Here is a 12,697-nt window from a genome sequence, read left to right on the forward strand (position 1 = left end):
CACCTCCATATGTCCTCCTGCTCCTGTGCACTTCCACACTGCCCTCCTGCTCCTGTGCACAGCCACCCTGCCCTCCTGACTCTGTGCACTTCCACTGTGCCCTCCAACCCCCGTGACCTTCCACCCTGCCCTCCTCTGCTCCTGTGCACCTCCACCCTGCCCTCCAGCCCCCGTGACCTTCCGCCCTGCCCTCCTGCTCCTGGGCACCTCCGCCCTGCCCTCCTGCTCCTGGGCACCTCCGCCCTGCCCTCCTGCTCCTGGGCACCTCCGCCCTGCCCTCCTGCTCCTGGGCACCTCCGCCCTGCCCTCCTGCTCCTGGGCACCTCCGCCCTGCCCTCCTGGGCACCTCCACCCTGCCCCTCCAGCCCCCGTGACCTTCCACCCTGCCCTCCTGCTCCTGGGCACCTCCACCCTGCCCTCCTGCTCCTGGGCACCTCCACCCTGCCCTCCTGCTCCTGGGCACCTCCACCCTGCCCTCCTGCTCCTGGGCACCTCCACCCTGCCCTCCTGCTCCTGGGCACCTCCACCCTGCCCTCCTGCTCCTGGGCACCTCCACCCTGCCCTCCTGCTCCTGGGCACCTCCACCCTGCCCTCCTGCTCCTGGGCACCTCCACCCTGCCCTCCTGCTGCTGTGCACTTCCACCCTGCCCTCCTGCTCCTTGGCACTTCCACCCTGCCCTCCAGCCCCCGTGACCTTCCACCCTGCCCTCCTGCTCCTGTGCACTTCCACCCTGCCCTCCTGCCCCAGTGACCTTCCACCCTGCCCTCCAGCTCCTGGGCACCTCCGCCCTGCCCTCCTGCTCCTGGGCACCTCCGCCCTGCCCTCCTGCTCCTGGGCACCTCCACCCTGCCCTCCTGCTCCTGGGCACCTCCACCCTGCCCTCCTGCTCCTGGGCACCTCCACCCTGCCCTCCTGCTCCTGGGCACCTCCGCCCTGCCCTCCTGCTCCTGGGCACCTCCGCCCTGCCCTCCTGCTCCTGGGCACTTCCGCCCTGCCCTCCTGACCCTGTGCACTTCCACCCTGCCCTCCAGCCCCCGTGACCTTCCACCCTGCCCTCCTGCTCCTGGGCACCTCCACCCTGCCCTCCAGCCCCAGTGACCTTCCACCCTGCCCTCCTGCTCCTGGGCACCTCCACCCCGCCCTCCAGCCCCAGTGACCTTCCATCCTACCCTCCTGCTCCTGGGCACTTCCACCCTGCCCTCCTGCTCCTGGGCACCTCCGCCCTGCCCTCCTGCTCCTGGGCACCTCCGCCCTGCCCTCCTGCTTCTGGGCACCTCCGCCCTGCCCACCTGCTCCTGGGCACCTCCGCCCTGCCCTCCTGACCCTGTGCACTGCCACCCTGCCCTCCAGCCCCCGTGACCTTCCACCCTGCCCTCCTGCTCCTGGGCACCTCCACCCTGCCCTCCAGCCCCAGTGACTTTCCACCCTACCCTCCTGCTCCTGGGCACTTCCACCCTGCCCTCCTGCTCCTGGGCACCGCCACCCTGCCCACCTGCTCCTGGGCACCGCCACCCTGCCCTCCTGCTCCTGGGCACCTCCACCCTGCCCTCCTGCTCCTGGGCACCTCCGCCCTGCCCTCCTGGGCACCTCCACCCTGCCCTCCTGCTCCTGTGCACCTCCACCCTGCCCTCCTGGGCACCTCCACCCTGCCCTCCTGCTCCTGTGCACCTCCACCCTGCCCTCCTGCTCCTGTGCACCTCCACCCTGCCCTCCTGCTCCTGTGCACCTCCACCCTGCCCTCCTGCTCCTGTGCACCTCCACCCTGCCCTCCTGGGCACCTCCACCCTGCCCACCTGCTCCCGGGCACCTCCACCCTGCCCACATGCTCCTGGGAACCTCCACCCTGCCCTCCGATTATCTTTGCGAGGCAAAAGATGAGGAAAAAAATGTTGTGGTGCCGCTGTTAGGATGAACATAAAGATGAGAAGGTGCAGGCAGCAACGTGTTTCAACATTCGATGTGACTTCTTCCTCAAAGGAGGACAGGCTGAGGAAGAAAGCAAAGTGATTTTGTAAAGCGTTGCTGTCTTTTCAGAAGTGCTGCTTGTTTTGTGCACCTTCTCCTCTTTGTCTTCCTTGTGACAGCGGCACCACAATATTTTTTTTCTCACGTTTTGTCTGCAACTGTTTTAATCAGCTGCTCGGTCATCTTTAATGGGTGGCGGTCTATAGGAGGAATTCAACTTCACTACTGCTCTCATCAGAATTGTGCCGACTCTCCCCAGTTTCTTATTGCCAGGACTTCACCATGGAGCCTCCTGATTTCTCCTCCTATTATAGTCACCGTCCCGGGGCTCTGCGCAGACTTGCTACAAAATCACCACTGTGCCCATAGGAAACAGCTTTGCAAGAATTCACACCTCTTGTCTTCCTTGTACCAGGAGAAATCAGCGGCAGGGACGGCCAGCGCATCGCACTGCAGGATTCCTTGATGTCCCAACGGGACTCCAATGTTCCGTGCGTCTAAAATATAAGGTGGATCTGCAGAAAACAGGCAATGGTCAAGTCATGTCTGAATGCCAACAATATTATAGGGGACTACTGTCCATTTCATTTATAGGATTAGTGGAGGAATAAATAATAGATGTACTTCCCCTTTAATTATACACCTAGAGACATTTCTCGTCCAAACGGTGTATAATGGGTGAGGGCTTGAATAGTGGGGTCATGTATACATCTTGGGAGGAAATACAGAGATCTACACTCAGGCTGGAGACACACTAGCCATTCGATGCAGGAAAGTCATGCGGTTTTTATGCGAGCACAAAAGGATGTTTCACACCGAGCATCCGACTGCAGTGCGATATTAACATGAGCTTTTACATACAGCAGTTCTCTCATTTACACATCATTTTCAAAGGAAATATTCTTCAAAACACACAGAGATATATCTACTATATAATTGTCTAAGGGTCACTTCCGTCTGTCCTTCTGTCTGTCGCGGTTATTCGTTCGCTGATTGGTCTCGCCAGCTGCCTGTCATGGCTGCCGCGACCAATCAGCGACACGCACAGTCCGGAAGAAAATGGCCGCTCCTTACTCCCCGCAGTCACTGCCCGGCGCCCGCATACACCCCTTCGCTCACACAGGGTTAATGCCGGCGGTAACGGACCGCGTTATGCCGCGGGTAACGCACTCCGTTACCGCTGCTATTAACCCTGTGTGACCAAGTTTTTAACTATTGACGCAGCCTATGCAGCGCCAATAGTAAAAACATGTTAAAAATAATAAAAAAAATAAAAAATTATTATATACTCACCTACGCCGCCTTTCCCGCTCCTCGCGATGCAACCGGCACGTTCCGTTGGCACGGATAGTCTGGCAGAAGGACCTGCCATGACGTCACGGTCATGTGACCGCGACGTCATCGCAAGTCCTACGCGCCTGCGCGGAAAGGACCTGCCGTGACCGCGACGTAATCACAGGCCCTGCGCGCCTGTGCGAGCAGGACCTGCCATGACGTCACGGTCATGTGACCGCGACGTCATCACAGGCCCTGCGCGAGCAGACTGGGACCGGAAGATGACAGGCGACAGAACTACAAGTATGGTGAGTATGTTAGAACTACAAGGGGCCCTCGGATCGGAAGGCGAGTATGTTTATTTTTATTTTTTAACCTGTGACATACGTGGCTGGGCAATATACTACGTGGCTCTGTGCAATATACTACATCACTGGGCAATATACTACGTCACTGGGCAATATACTACGTGGCTCTGTGCTGAATACTACGTCACTGGGCAATATACTACGTCACTGGGCAATATACTACGTGGCTCTGTGCTGAATACTGCGTCACTGGGCAATATACTGCGTCACTGGGCAATATACTACGTCACTGGGCAATATACTACTGTGAAGGAACAGATGATTGGCCTCGGGGAGACCAAAACATCCAACACCGCGGAGACACCATCACGTGTTTCTCAACGCAGTGATCCAGAACACTGCCCCCATCCCTTATGGGAAATATGCAAATGCATGTAGGATAGCTGCGGAGACACCATCACGTGTTTCTCGACGCAAGCAGTGAATAGCCAGACCTTTCCCCGGGAGGGAACAACCACGGGAAGGGCAGCATCCAATAAAGGAAAACATCCAATACAGGAAAACCACCTATGCCAAGCATGGTATCCATCCACAGACATCTGTTCCTTCACAGCCTTTTACTAGGCACTGCTCCTAATAGCCAGATTCCTACTCCACACTGATGAGGGGCAAACACCCCGAAACAGCTGTCTGTGGATGGATACCATGCTTGGCATAGGTGGTTTTCCTGTATTGGATGTTTTCCTTTATTGGATGCTGACCTTCCCGTGGTTGTTCCCTCCCGGGGAAAGGTCTGGCTATTCACTGCTTGCGTCGAGAAACACGTGATGGTGTCTCCGCAGCTATCCTACATGCATTTGCATATTTCCCATAAGGGATGGGGGCAGTGTTCTGGATCACTGCGTTGAGAAACACGTGATGGTGTCTCCACGGTGTTGGATGTTTTGGTCTCCCCGAGGCCAATCATCTGTTCCTTCACAGCCTTTTACTAGGCACTGCTCCTAACAGCCAGATTCCTACTCCACACTGATGAGGGGCAAACACCCCGAAACAGCTGTCTGTGGATGGATACCATGCTTGGCATAGGTGGTTTTCCTGTGTTGGATGTTTTCCTTTATTGGATGCTGCCCTTCCCGTGGTTGTTCCCTCCTGGGGAAAGGTCTGGCTATTCACTGCTTGCGTCGAGAAACACGTGATGGTGTCTCCGCAGCTATCCTATGGGCAATATACTACGTCATTGGGCAATATACTACGTCACTGGGCAATATACTACGTCACTGGGCAATATACTACATGGCTGGGCTATATACTACGTGGCTGGGCAATATACTACGTGGCTGGGCAATATACTACGTGGCTGGGCAATATACTACGTGGCTGGGCAATATACTACGTGGCTGGGCAATATACTACGTGGCTCTGTGCTGAATACTACGTCACTGGGCAATATACTACGTGGCTCTGTGCTGAATACTGCGTCACTGGGCAATATACTGCGTCACTGGGAAATATACTACGTCACTGGGCAATATACTACGTCACTGGGCAATATACTATGTCACTGGGCAATATACTACGTCACTGGGCTATATACTACGTGGCTGGGCTATATACTACGTGGCTGGGCAATATACTACGTGGCTCTGTGCTGAATACTACGTCACTGGGCAATATACTACGTCACTGGGCAATATACTAGCAATACACTACGTGGCTCTGTGCTGTATACTACGTGGCTCTGTGCTGTATACTACGTCACTGGGCAATATACTACATCGCTGGGCAATATACTACGTGGCTGGGCAGTATACTACGTCACTGGGCAATATACTACGTCACTGGGCAATATACTACTTCACTGAGCAATATACTACGTGGCTGACCAATATACTACGTGGCCTGTGCTATATACTACGTGGACATGCATATTCTAGAATACCCGATGCGTTCGAATCGGGCCACCATCTAGTGTGTATATATATTATATATATATGTGTGTATATATATTATATATACACACACACACACACAAACACATACATACATACATAGATATATAGATATAGATAGATAGGCAAATGATCTGTGGCGTCCAGTATAATCCCACAGACAGGTCAGAATAGTACAGATCAGGGGTCTCACTGTATTCCTCGAGGGCCGCAAACCATACGTGTTTTCAAGATTCCCTTCGCATTGCACAAGGTGCTGGAATCATTCTGTGCAGGTGATTAAATTATCAGTTGTGCAGTACAAGGAAATCCTGAAAACATAACCTGTTTGCAGCCCTTGAGGAATGTAGTTTGAGACCTCTGCAATAGATATATACACATAGAATAGATGTATGTACAACTCTGGCACAAATGAAGAGCCCACTGCACAGTTTTATAATAATCCGCTTCTCTCTATGTCTGACAGCCATTCCATTCCATTCCAGTGTCAGCTGAATTCCATCCAGAGTTCGCCTCATTCTACTTAATGTGCTTCTGATTAGGTGATCACCTGAACCAAATCTTATTTAATGAAGGAAAGTATAAAAACCCTGCTGTGGTGTTCACAATCCTCCTGCAATAGGACAAGCTGGATGGTAAAAGAAGTGCTAGGAATATCCCAAAAGTAATAGGGATGAAAAAATAACTTAACTATGCCAAAGGAGTAGAAGAGAAAAGTCTTGAGTGAGGAAAAGAAGGGCTCAATTCTGGCTTTACTAGTAGAGGGACACAGTGAACGTCATGTTGCCTCCATCCTTAAAATATCTAATATGGCAGTCCATTACAACAAGGTCAAGCAGCAGACATTGGGGACAACAAAGCTACAGACTGGCAGGGGCGAAAACGACTCTCCACTGGCCGGGATGACCGTCATCTTATTCAAATGTCACTCAGCAACCGCAGGACGACATAAAGGGACCTACAAAAGGAATGGCAAATGGCAGCTGGAGTGAAGTGCACGGCAAGAACAGCTCGTAACAGGCTCCTAGAGGCAGGACTCAAGTCATGTAACGCTAGAAAAAAAGCCTCTCATCAATGAGAAGCAAAGGAGAGCCAGGCTGAAGACTGCCAAAGACCATAAAGATTGGGACCATAGAGAACTGGAGTAAGGTAATCTTCTCTGATGAGTCTAATTTTCAGGTTTGCCCAACACCTGGTCATCTAATGGTTAGATGGAGACCTGGAGAGGCGTACAAGCCACAGTGTCTTGCACCCACTGTGAGACTTCGTGGAGGATCGGTGATCATCTGGGGATGTTTCAGCCAGGCTGGAATTGGGCAGGTTAATCATTGCGAAGGACGTATGAATCAAGCCGCATACAAGGTTATCCTGGAAAAACAGCTGATTCCTTCTGCTCAGGCATTGTTTGAGGACTGGTTTTTCCAGCAGGACATTGCACTGTGCCACACAGCTAGGTCAATCAAGATGTGGATGAAGGACCACCACATCAAATCCCTGTCATTGCCGCCCAATCACCAGACCTGAACCCCATTGAAAACCTCTGGAATGTAATCAGGAGGAAGATGGATAGTCACAAGCCATCAAACAAAGAAAAACTGCTGACATTATTGTACCAGGAGTGGCATAAGGTCACCCAGGAGCAGAGTGATAGACTGGTGGAAAGCTGCCAAGACGCATGAAAGCTGGGATTAACAATCATGGTTATTCCACAAAATATTGATTTCTGAACTCTTCCGGAGGTAAAACATTAGTATTGTTGTTTCTAAATGATTATGAACTTATTTTTTTGCATTGTTTGAGGTCTGCAAGTAATGCATGTTTTTTTAATTTTGACCATTTGTCATTTTCAGAAAATAAATACAAAATGTATTGCTTGGAACTTTGGAGACATGTTGTCAGTAATTTATAAAATTAAAGAACATTTTACATTTTACTCGCAAATATAAAGAGGAAAATCAGACAACCTGAACTTTCTGCAGTGGTCTCTTCATTTTTTGCCAGCGCTGTATATATACATGTCAGTGACACACACACACACATATATATATACTAGCTATTGAACCCGTTCTACGCCCGGGTGGCGAGCATTTATATTGGTATATGGTCTCCATCCTGGTATGTGCTGCTCCCATCTTGCTCTCCCATCCTGTCATGTGCTGCTCCATCCCGCGTCCCCATCCTGTCATGTGCTCCCATCCCGCGCCCCCATCCTGTCATATGCTGCTCCATCCTACACCCCCATCATGTCATGTGTGCCCCCATTCTGTCATGTGCTGCTCCCATCCTGTGCCCCCATTCTGTCATGTGCTGCTCCCATCCTGTCATGTGCTCCCATCCTGCGCCCCATCCTGCACCCCCATCCTGCCATGTGTGCGCCCCCATTCTGTCATGTGCTGCTCCCATCGTGCGCAATCATTCTGTCATGTTCTGCTCCCATCCCACGCCCCCATTCTGTCATGTGCTGCTCCCATCCCGCGCCCCCATTTTATCATGTGCTGCTCCCATCCCGCGCCCCTATTCTGTTGTAATGTGCTGCACCCATTCTGCCTGTTCCTGTTTCCATTCTGCCATATGTTGCTCCCATCTTTCTCTCTCCGGCTCTACTGCCCGAGTGTGGCTGTGCCGAGGGCCGGCGGCTGTGCCGAGGGCCGGCGGCTGTGCGTGGCTGTGCCGAGGGCCGGCGGCTGTGCGTGGCTGTGCCGAGGGACGGCGGCTGTGCGTGGCTGTGCCGAGGGCCGGCGGCTGTGCGTGGCTGTGCCGAGGGCCGGCGGCTGTGCGTGGCTGTGCCGAGGGCCGGCGGCTGTGTGTGGCTGTGCCGAGGGCCGGCGGCTGTGCGTGGCTGTGCCGAGGGCCGGCGGCTGTGCGTGGCTGTGCCGAGGGCCGGCGGCTGTGCGTGGCTGTGCCGAGGGCCGGCGGCTGTGCGTGGCTGTGCCGAGGGCCGGCGGCTGTGCGTGGCTGTGCCGAGGGCCGGCGGCTGTGCGTGGCTGTGCCGAGGGCCGGCGGCTGTGCGTGGCTGTGCCGAGGGCCGGCGGCTGTGCCGAGGGCCGGCGGCTGTGCGTGGCTGTGCCGAGGGCCGGCGGCTGTGCCGAGGGCCGGCGGCTGTGCGTGGCTGTGCCGAGGGCCGGCGGCTGTGCCGAGGGCCGGCGGCTGTGCGTGGCTGTGCCGAGGGCCGGCGGCTGTGCGTGGCTGTGCCGGCGGCTGTGCGTGGCTGTGCCGGCGGCTGTGCGTGGCTGTGCCGGCGGCTGTGCGTGGCTGTGCCGGCGGCTGTGCGTGGCTGTGCCGGCGGCTGTGCGTGGCTGTGCCGGCGGCTGTGCGTGGCTGTGCCGGCGGCTGTGCGTGGCTGTGCCGGCGGCTGTGCGTGGCTGTGCCGGCGGCTGTGCGTGGCTGTGCCGGCGGCTGTGCGTGGCTGTGCCGAGGGCCGGCGGCTGTGCGTGGCTGTGCCGAGGGCCGGCGGCTGTGCGTGGCTGTGCCGAGGGCCGGCGGCTGTGCCGGCGGCTGTGCGTGGCTGTGCAGAGTGCCGGCGGCTGTGCGTGGCTGTGCAGAGTGCCGGCGGCTGTGCGTGGCTGTGCAGAGTGCCGGCGGCTGTGCTGAGTGCCGGCGGCTGTGCTGAGTGCCGGCGGCTGTGCTGAGTGCCGGCGGCTGTGCTGAGTGCCGGCGGCTGTGCTGAGTGCCGGCGGCTGTGCTGAGTGCCGGCGGCTGTGCTGAGTGCCGGCGGCTGTGCGCGGCTGTGCTGAGTGCCGGCGGCTGTGCGCGGCTGTGCTGAGTGCCGGCGGCTGTGCGTGGCTGTGCTGAGTGCCGGCGGCTGTGCGTGGCTGTGCTGAGTGCCGGCGGCTGTGCGTGGCTGTGCTGAGTGCCGGCGGCTGTGCGTGGCTGTGCTGAGTGCCGGCGGCTGTGCGTGGCTGTGCTGAGTGCCGGCGGCTGTGCGTGGCTGTGCTGAGTGCCGGCGGCTGTGCGTGGCTGTGCTGAGTGCCGGTGGCTGTGCTGAGTGCCGGCGTCACAGGCAGAGGATGTGGAGGACAGAGCAGTGCGCATCGATGGAACGGAGGACAGGTAAATATAGCACATACTCACCCTCCTGGCTCGATCCTGCTTCTCCGTTGGAGATCGCGGTGTGCGTTCAGTGCTTACGCATACCGCGATCTCCTGGGAGCGTCACTCTATGGGGTCCAGACTGCGCCGGCGCTTGCGCAGTCTATAAAGGCTTCGGACAGAGTGACGCTCCCAGCGTTATATTATAGATGTATTTATATTACATAGAACGAGAGATAGAATATTAGCCGACAACTTATCTGTCGGCTTCTGTAAAATCACTGCAGGAGCCGGCAGGATAGAAGAGATGGATTACACACAGTCAATAGATGCAGAATAGGTAGATATACAGATGTCAGTGACCAATCTAAGTAGAGTGTGTGTGCAAATTAGGGGACATGTATGTAATTAATAAAAGATTCTTTTTTGGGAAAAAAAATTGTGTGGGCCAAAGAAAAGTCTGTTTTCTTGACCAACCAGAAAGTAACAAGTTCAAAAATCAACATATAGATAACAGTCTATTTTTCCTGGCTTACTGAAAATAGAAGTTAATATAAAATGGCGCGTTATAACAAGAATATATATACCGAGGTTATACCAGCTGTACATTTATAATTATATACGCAATACACTGTGTTCCAAATTATTATGCAAATTGGATTTAAGTGTGATAAAGATTTAATTGTTTTGTTTTTCAAATAAACTCGTGGATGGTATTGTGTCTCAGGGCTCAATGGATCACTGAAATCAATCTTAAACACATGGGATAATTAGTTTTCCAGGTGATTCTAATTAAAGGAAAACTACTTAAAAATGATATTCCACATTATTAAGCAGGTCACAGTTTTCAAGTAACATAGGAAAGAAAAAGGATCTCTCTGCTGCTGAAAAGCATCAAATAGTGCAATGCCTTGGTGAAGGGATGAAAACATTAGAAATTTCCCAAAAACGTAAGCGTGATCATCGTACTGTTAAGAGATTTGTGACTGTATCTGAGCACAAATGTGTTTGTGCTGATAAAGGCATAATGAGGAAGATTTCTGCCAGGCAAGTTCATCGGATTAAGAGAGCAGCTGCTAAAAAGCCATTACAAACCAGCAAACAGTTATTTGAAGCTGCTGGTGCCTCTGGAGTCCCTCAAACCTCAAGGTGTAGGATCCTTCAAAGGCTTGCTGTGGTGCATAAACCTACTATTCGGCCACCCTTAAACAGTGTTCACAAGCAGAAATGGTTGCATTGGGCCCACACATACATGAAGACTAATTTCCAAACATTCTTGTTTACTGATGAGTGTCGAGCAACCCTGGATGGTCCAGATGGATGGAGTAGTGGATGATTGGTGGATGGCCACCATGTCCCAACAAGGCTGCAACGTCAGCAAGGAGGTGGAGGAGTCATGTTTTGGGCCGGAATCATAGAGAAACAGCTGGTGGGGCCCTTTAAGGTTCCTGAAGGTGTGAAAATGACCTCTGCAAAGTATATAGAGTTTCTGACTGACAACTTTCCTCCATGGTATAAAAAGCAGAAATGTGCCTTCAGGAGCAAAATCGTCTTCATGCATGACAATGCACTATCTCATGCTGCAAAGAATACATCTGAGTCATTGGCTGCTATGGGCATAAAAGGAGATAAACTCATGGTGTGGCCACCATCTTCCCCTGACCTCAACCCTATAGAGAGCCTTTGGAGAATCATCAAGCAAAAGATCTATGAGGGTGGGAGGCAGTTCATATCCAAACAGCAGCTCTGGGAGGCTATTCTGACTTCATGCAAAGAAATACAAGCAGAAACTCAATGGATGCAGGAATTGTGAAGGTGATATCAAAGAAGGTTCCTATGGTAACATGTCACTTGGCCTGTTAGGAGGTTTTTGAGTTAAATAGCTTTTTTGTTCAGTGAATGTGACCTCCTAATGCTGCAAATTCCACAAATGAGCATTTTCAGTTCTTTAAAACATATCAAATGTTTAGAAATTCTACTGTGCCTAATAATTTGGAACAGTGCTTTTAAGTTTATAATAAAATTCAATGTATAATCTAACGGGTGATGACTTATTAGACTGACTGTCATTTGCACCAACCATTTAGGAAAATCAGAGAAAAATGTCATTTGCATAATAATTTGGAACATAGTGTATACAGATCGTCTCCCAAGCCCATCTTCCCGGAATCTCCCTGCCGACAGCTCGTAAGTGCTGCCATGTTCGCTACCATTATTATACTGATTAGTAAATCTGTACTGCTGTAGAACCAAGCTCACTGCAGTAATGAGAGATGTGCTCAGTGACCATGGTCAATTGCACCCTTATAGGGTAGGGCTGCATCTTTCGCAGGTCACCCCATTATGGCGAGACTCTTTCTGCACACTGGAATGTGTTTGAACCACAATCCACCGGATGAAGTCCAGTGCTTGTAGAACTGGGGAACAGGCAAGGGCGACTTACAGCATTGTGAAGGACTGCTCACAATCAGCCGTCCAGTTGACTGTTTTCTGTATCTTCTTTTTTGGTAAGGTCCAGAAGCTTGGCACAGGCACTACAGTTGAAGAACTTCCTATAGTACCCTGCTGAACCTAAGAGGGACATATATTGCTTCTTGGTCTTGGGGGTAGGTCAAGAGGCGATGGCTTCCACCTTTCCGTGCTCCGACTTCAGAGTTTCACCACCTGCTTGGTGACAGATGTACTGCACCTCTGTCATGCCCATTTGACATTTTCTTGGCTTTGTAGTTAGACCAGCGACCTGGATATTCCTGAGCACCTGCCCCAGGTGGGACTGAAAATGGCAATATCGTAAAGGTAAGCGACAGCAAACCCATCTAGTCACTCAAGAAGCTGGATGACCAATCATTGAAATACGACAGGATCATTTCTCATGCCAAAGGACATGTAGAGGGATTCGTACAGTTCAAATGAGGTAAAAAAAGACTAACTTCTCCTGTGCCTCCCTGGACATGGGAATCTGCCAGTACCCTGACTAAAGTCCATGATTATCAAATAACAGGCACTGGCTAAGCGATCCAGCAGCTCATTGATGTGTAGCATTGGGTTAGCATTGCGGGCTGCGATGGCATTGAACCGCCAGTAGTTGAAGTAGAACCAGGTTGTCCAGTCCTTTTTCTGGACCAGGTGACTACATGTCCACCTGGTGGATGGCTAATTGCGTATTTCTT

At 52.7% G+C, this 12,697-nt stretch overlaps 1 protein-coding gene across 4 annotated transcripts in view; it reads right to left on the minus strand.

Moving 5' to 3' along the window:
• Positions 1 to 12,697, minus strand: part of LOC143764132 (neurotrimin-like) — a 971,575-nt gene that overhangs the window by 53,102 nt on the left and 905,776 nt on the right. For all 4 annotated transcript variants that reach the window (XM_077249345.1, XM_077249347.1, XM_077249348.1 and 1 more), the window contains one exon: positions 2,361 to 2,481. In XM_077249345.1, coding sequence (XP_077105460.1) covers positions 2,361 to 2,481 — 121 coding nt within the window. The remainder of the gene's footprint in view (positions 1 to 2,360; positions 2,482 to 12,697) is intronic.

The sequence above is a fragment of the Ranitomeya variabilis genome, chromosome 4, assembly GCF_051348905.1.
Source record: "Ranitomeya variabilis isolate aRanVar5 chromosome 4, aRanVar5.hap1, whole genome shotgun sequence".
Taxonomy (NCBI): domain Eukaryota; kingdom Metazoa; phylum Chordata; class Amphibia; order Anura; family Dendrobatidae; genus Ranitomeya; species Ranitomeya variabilis.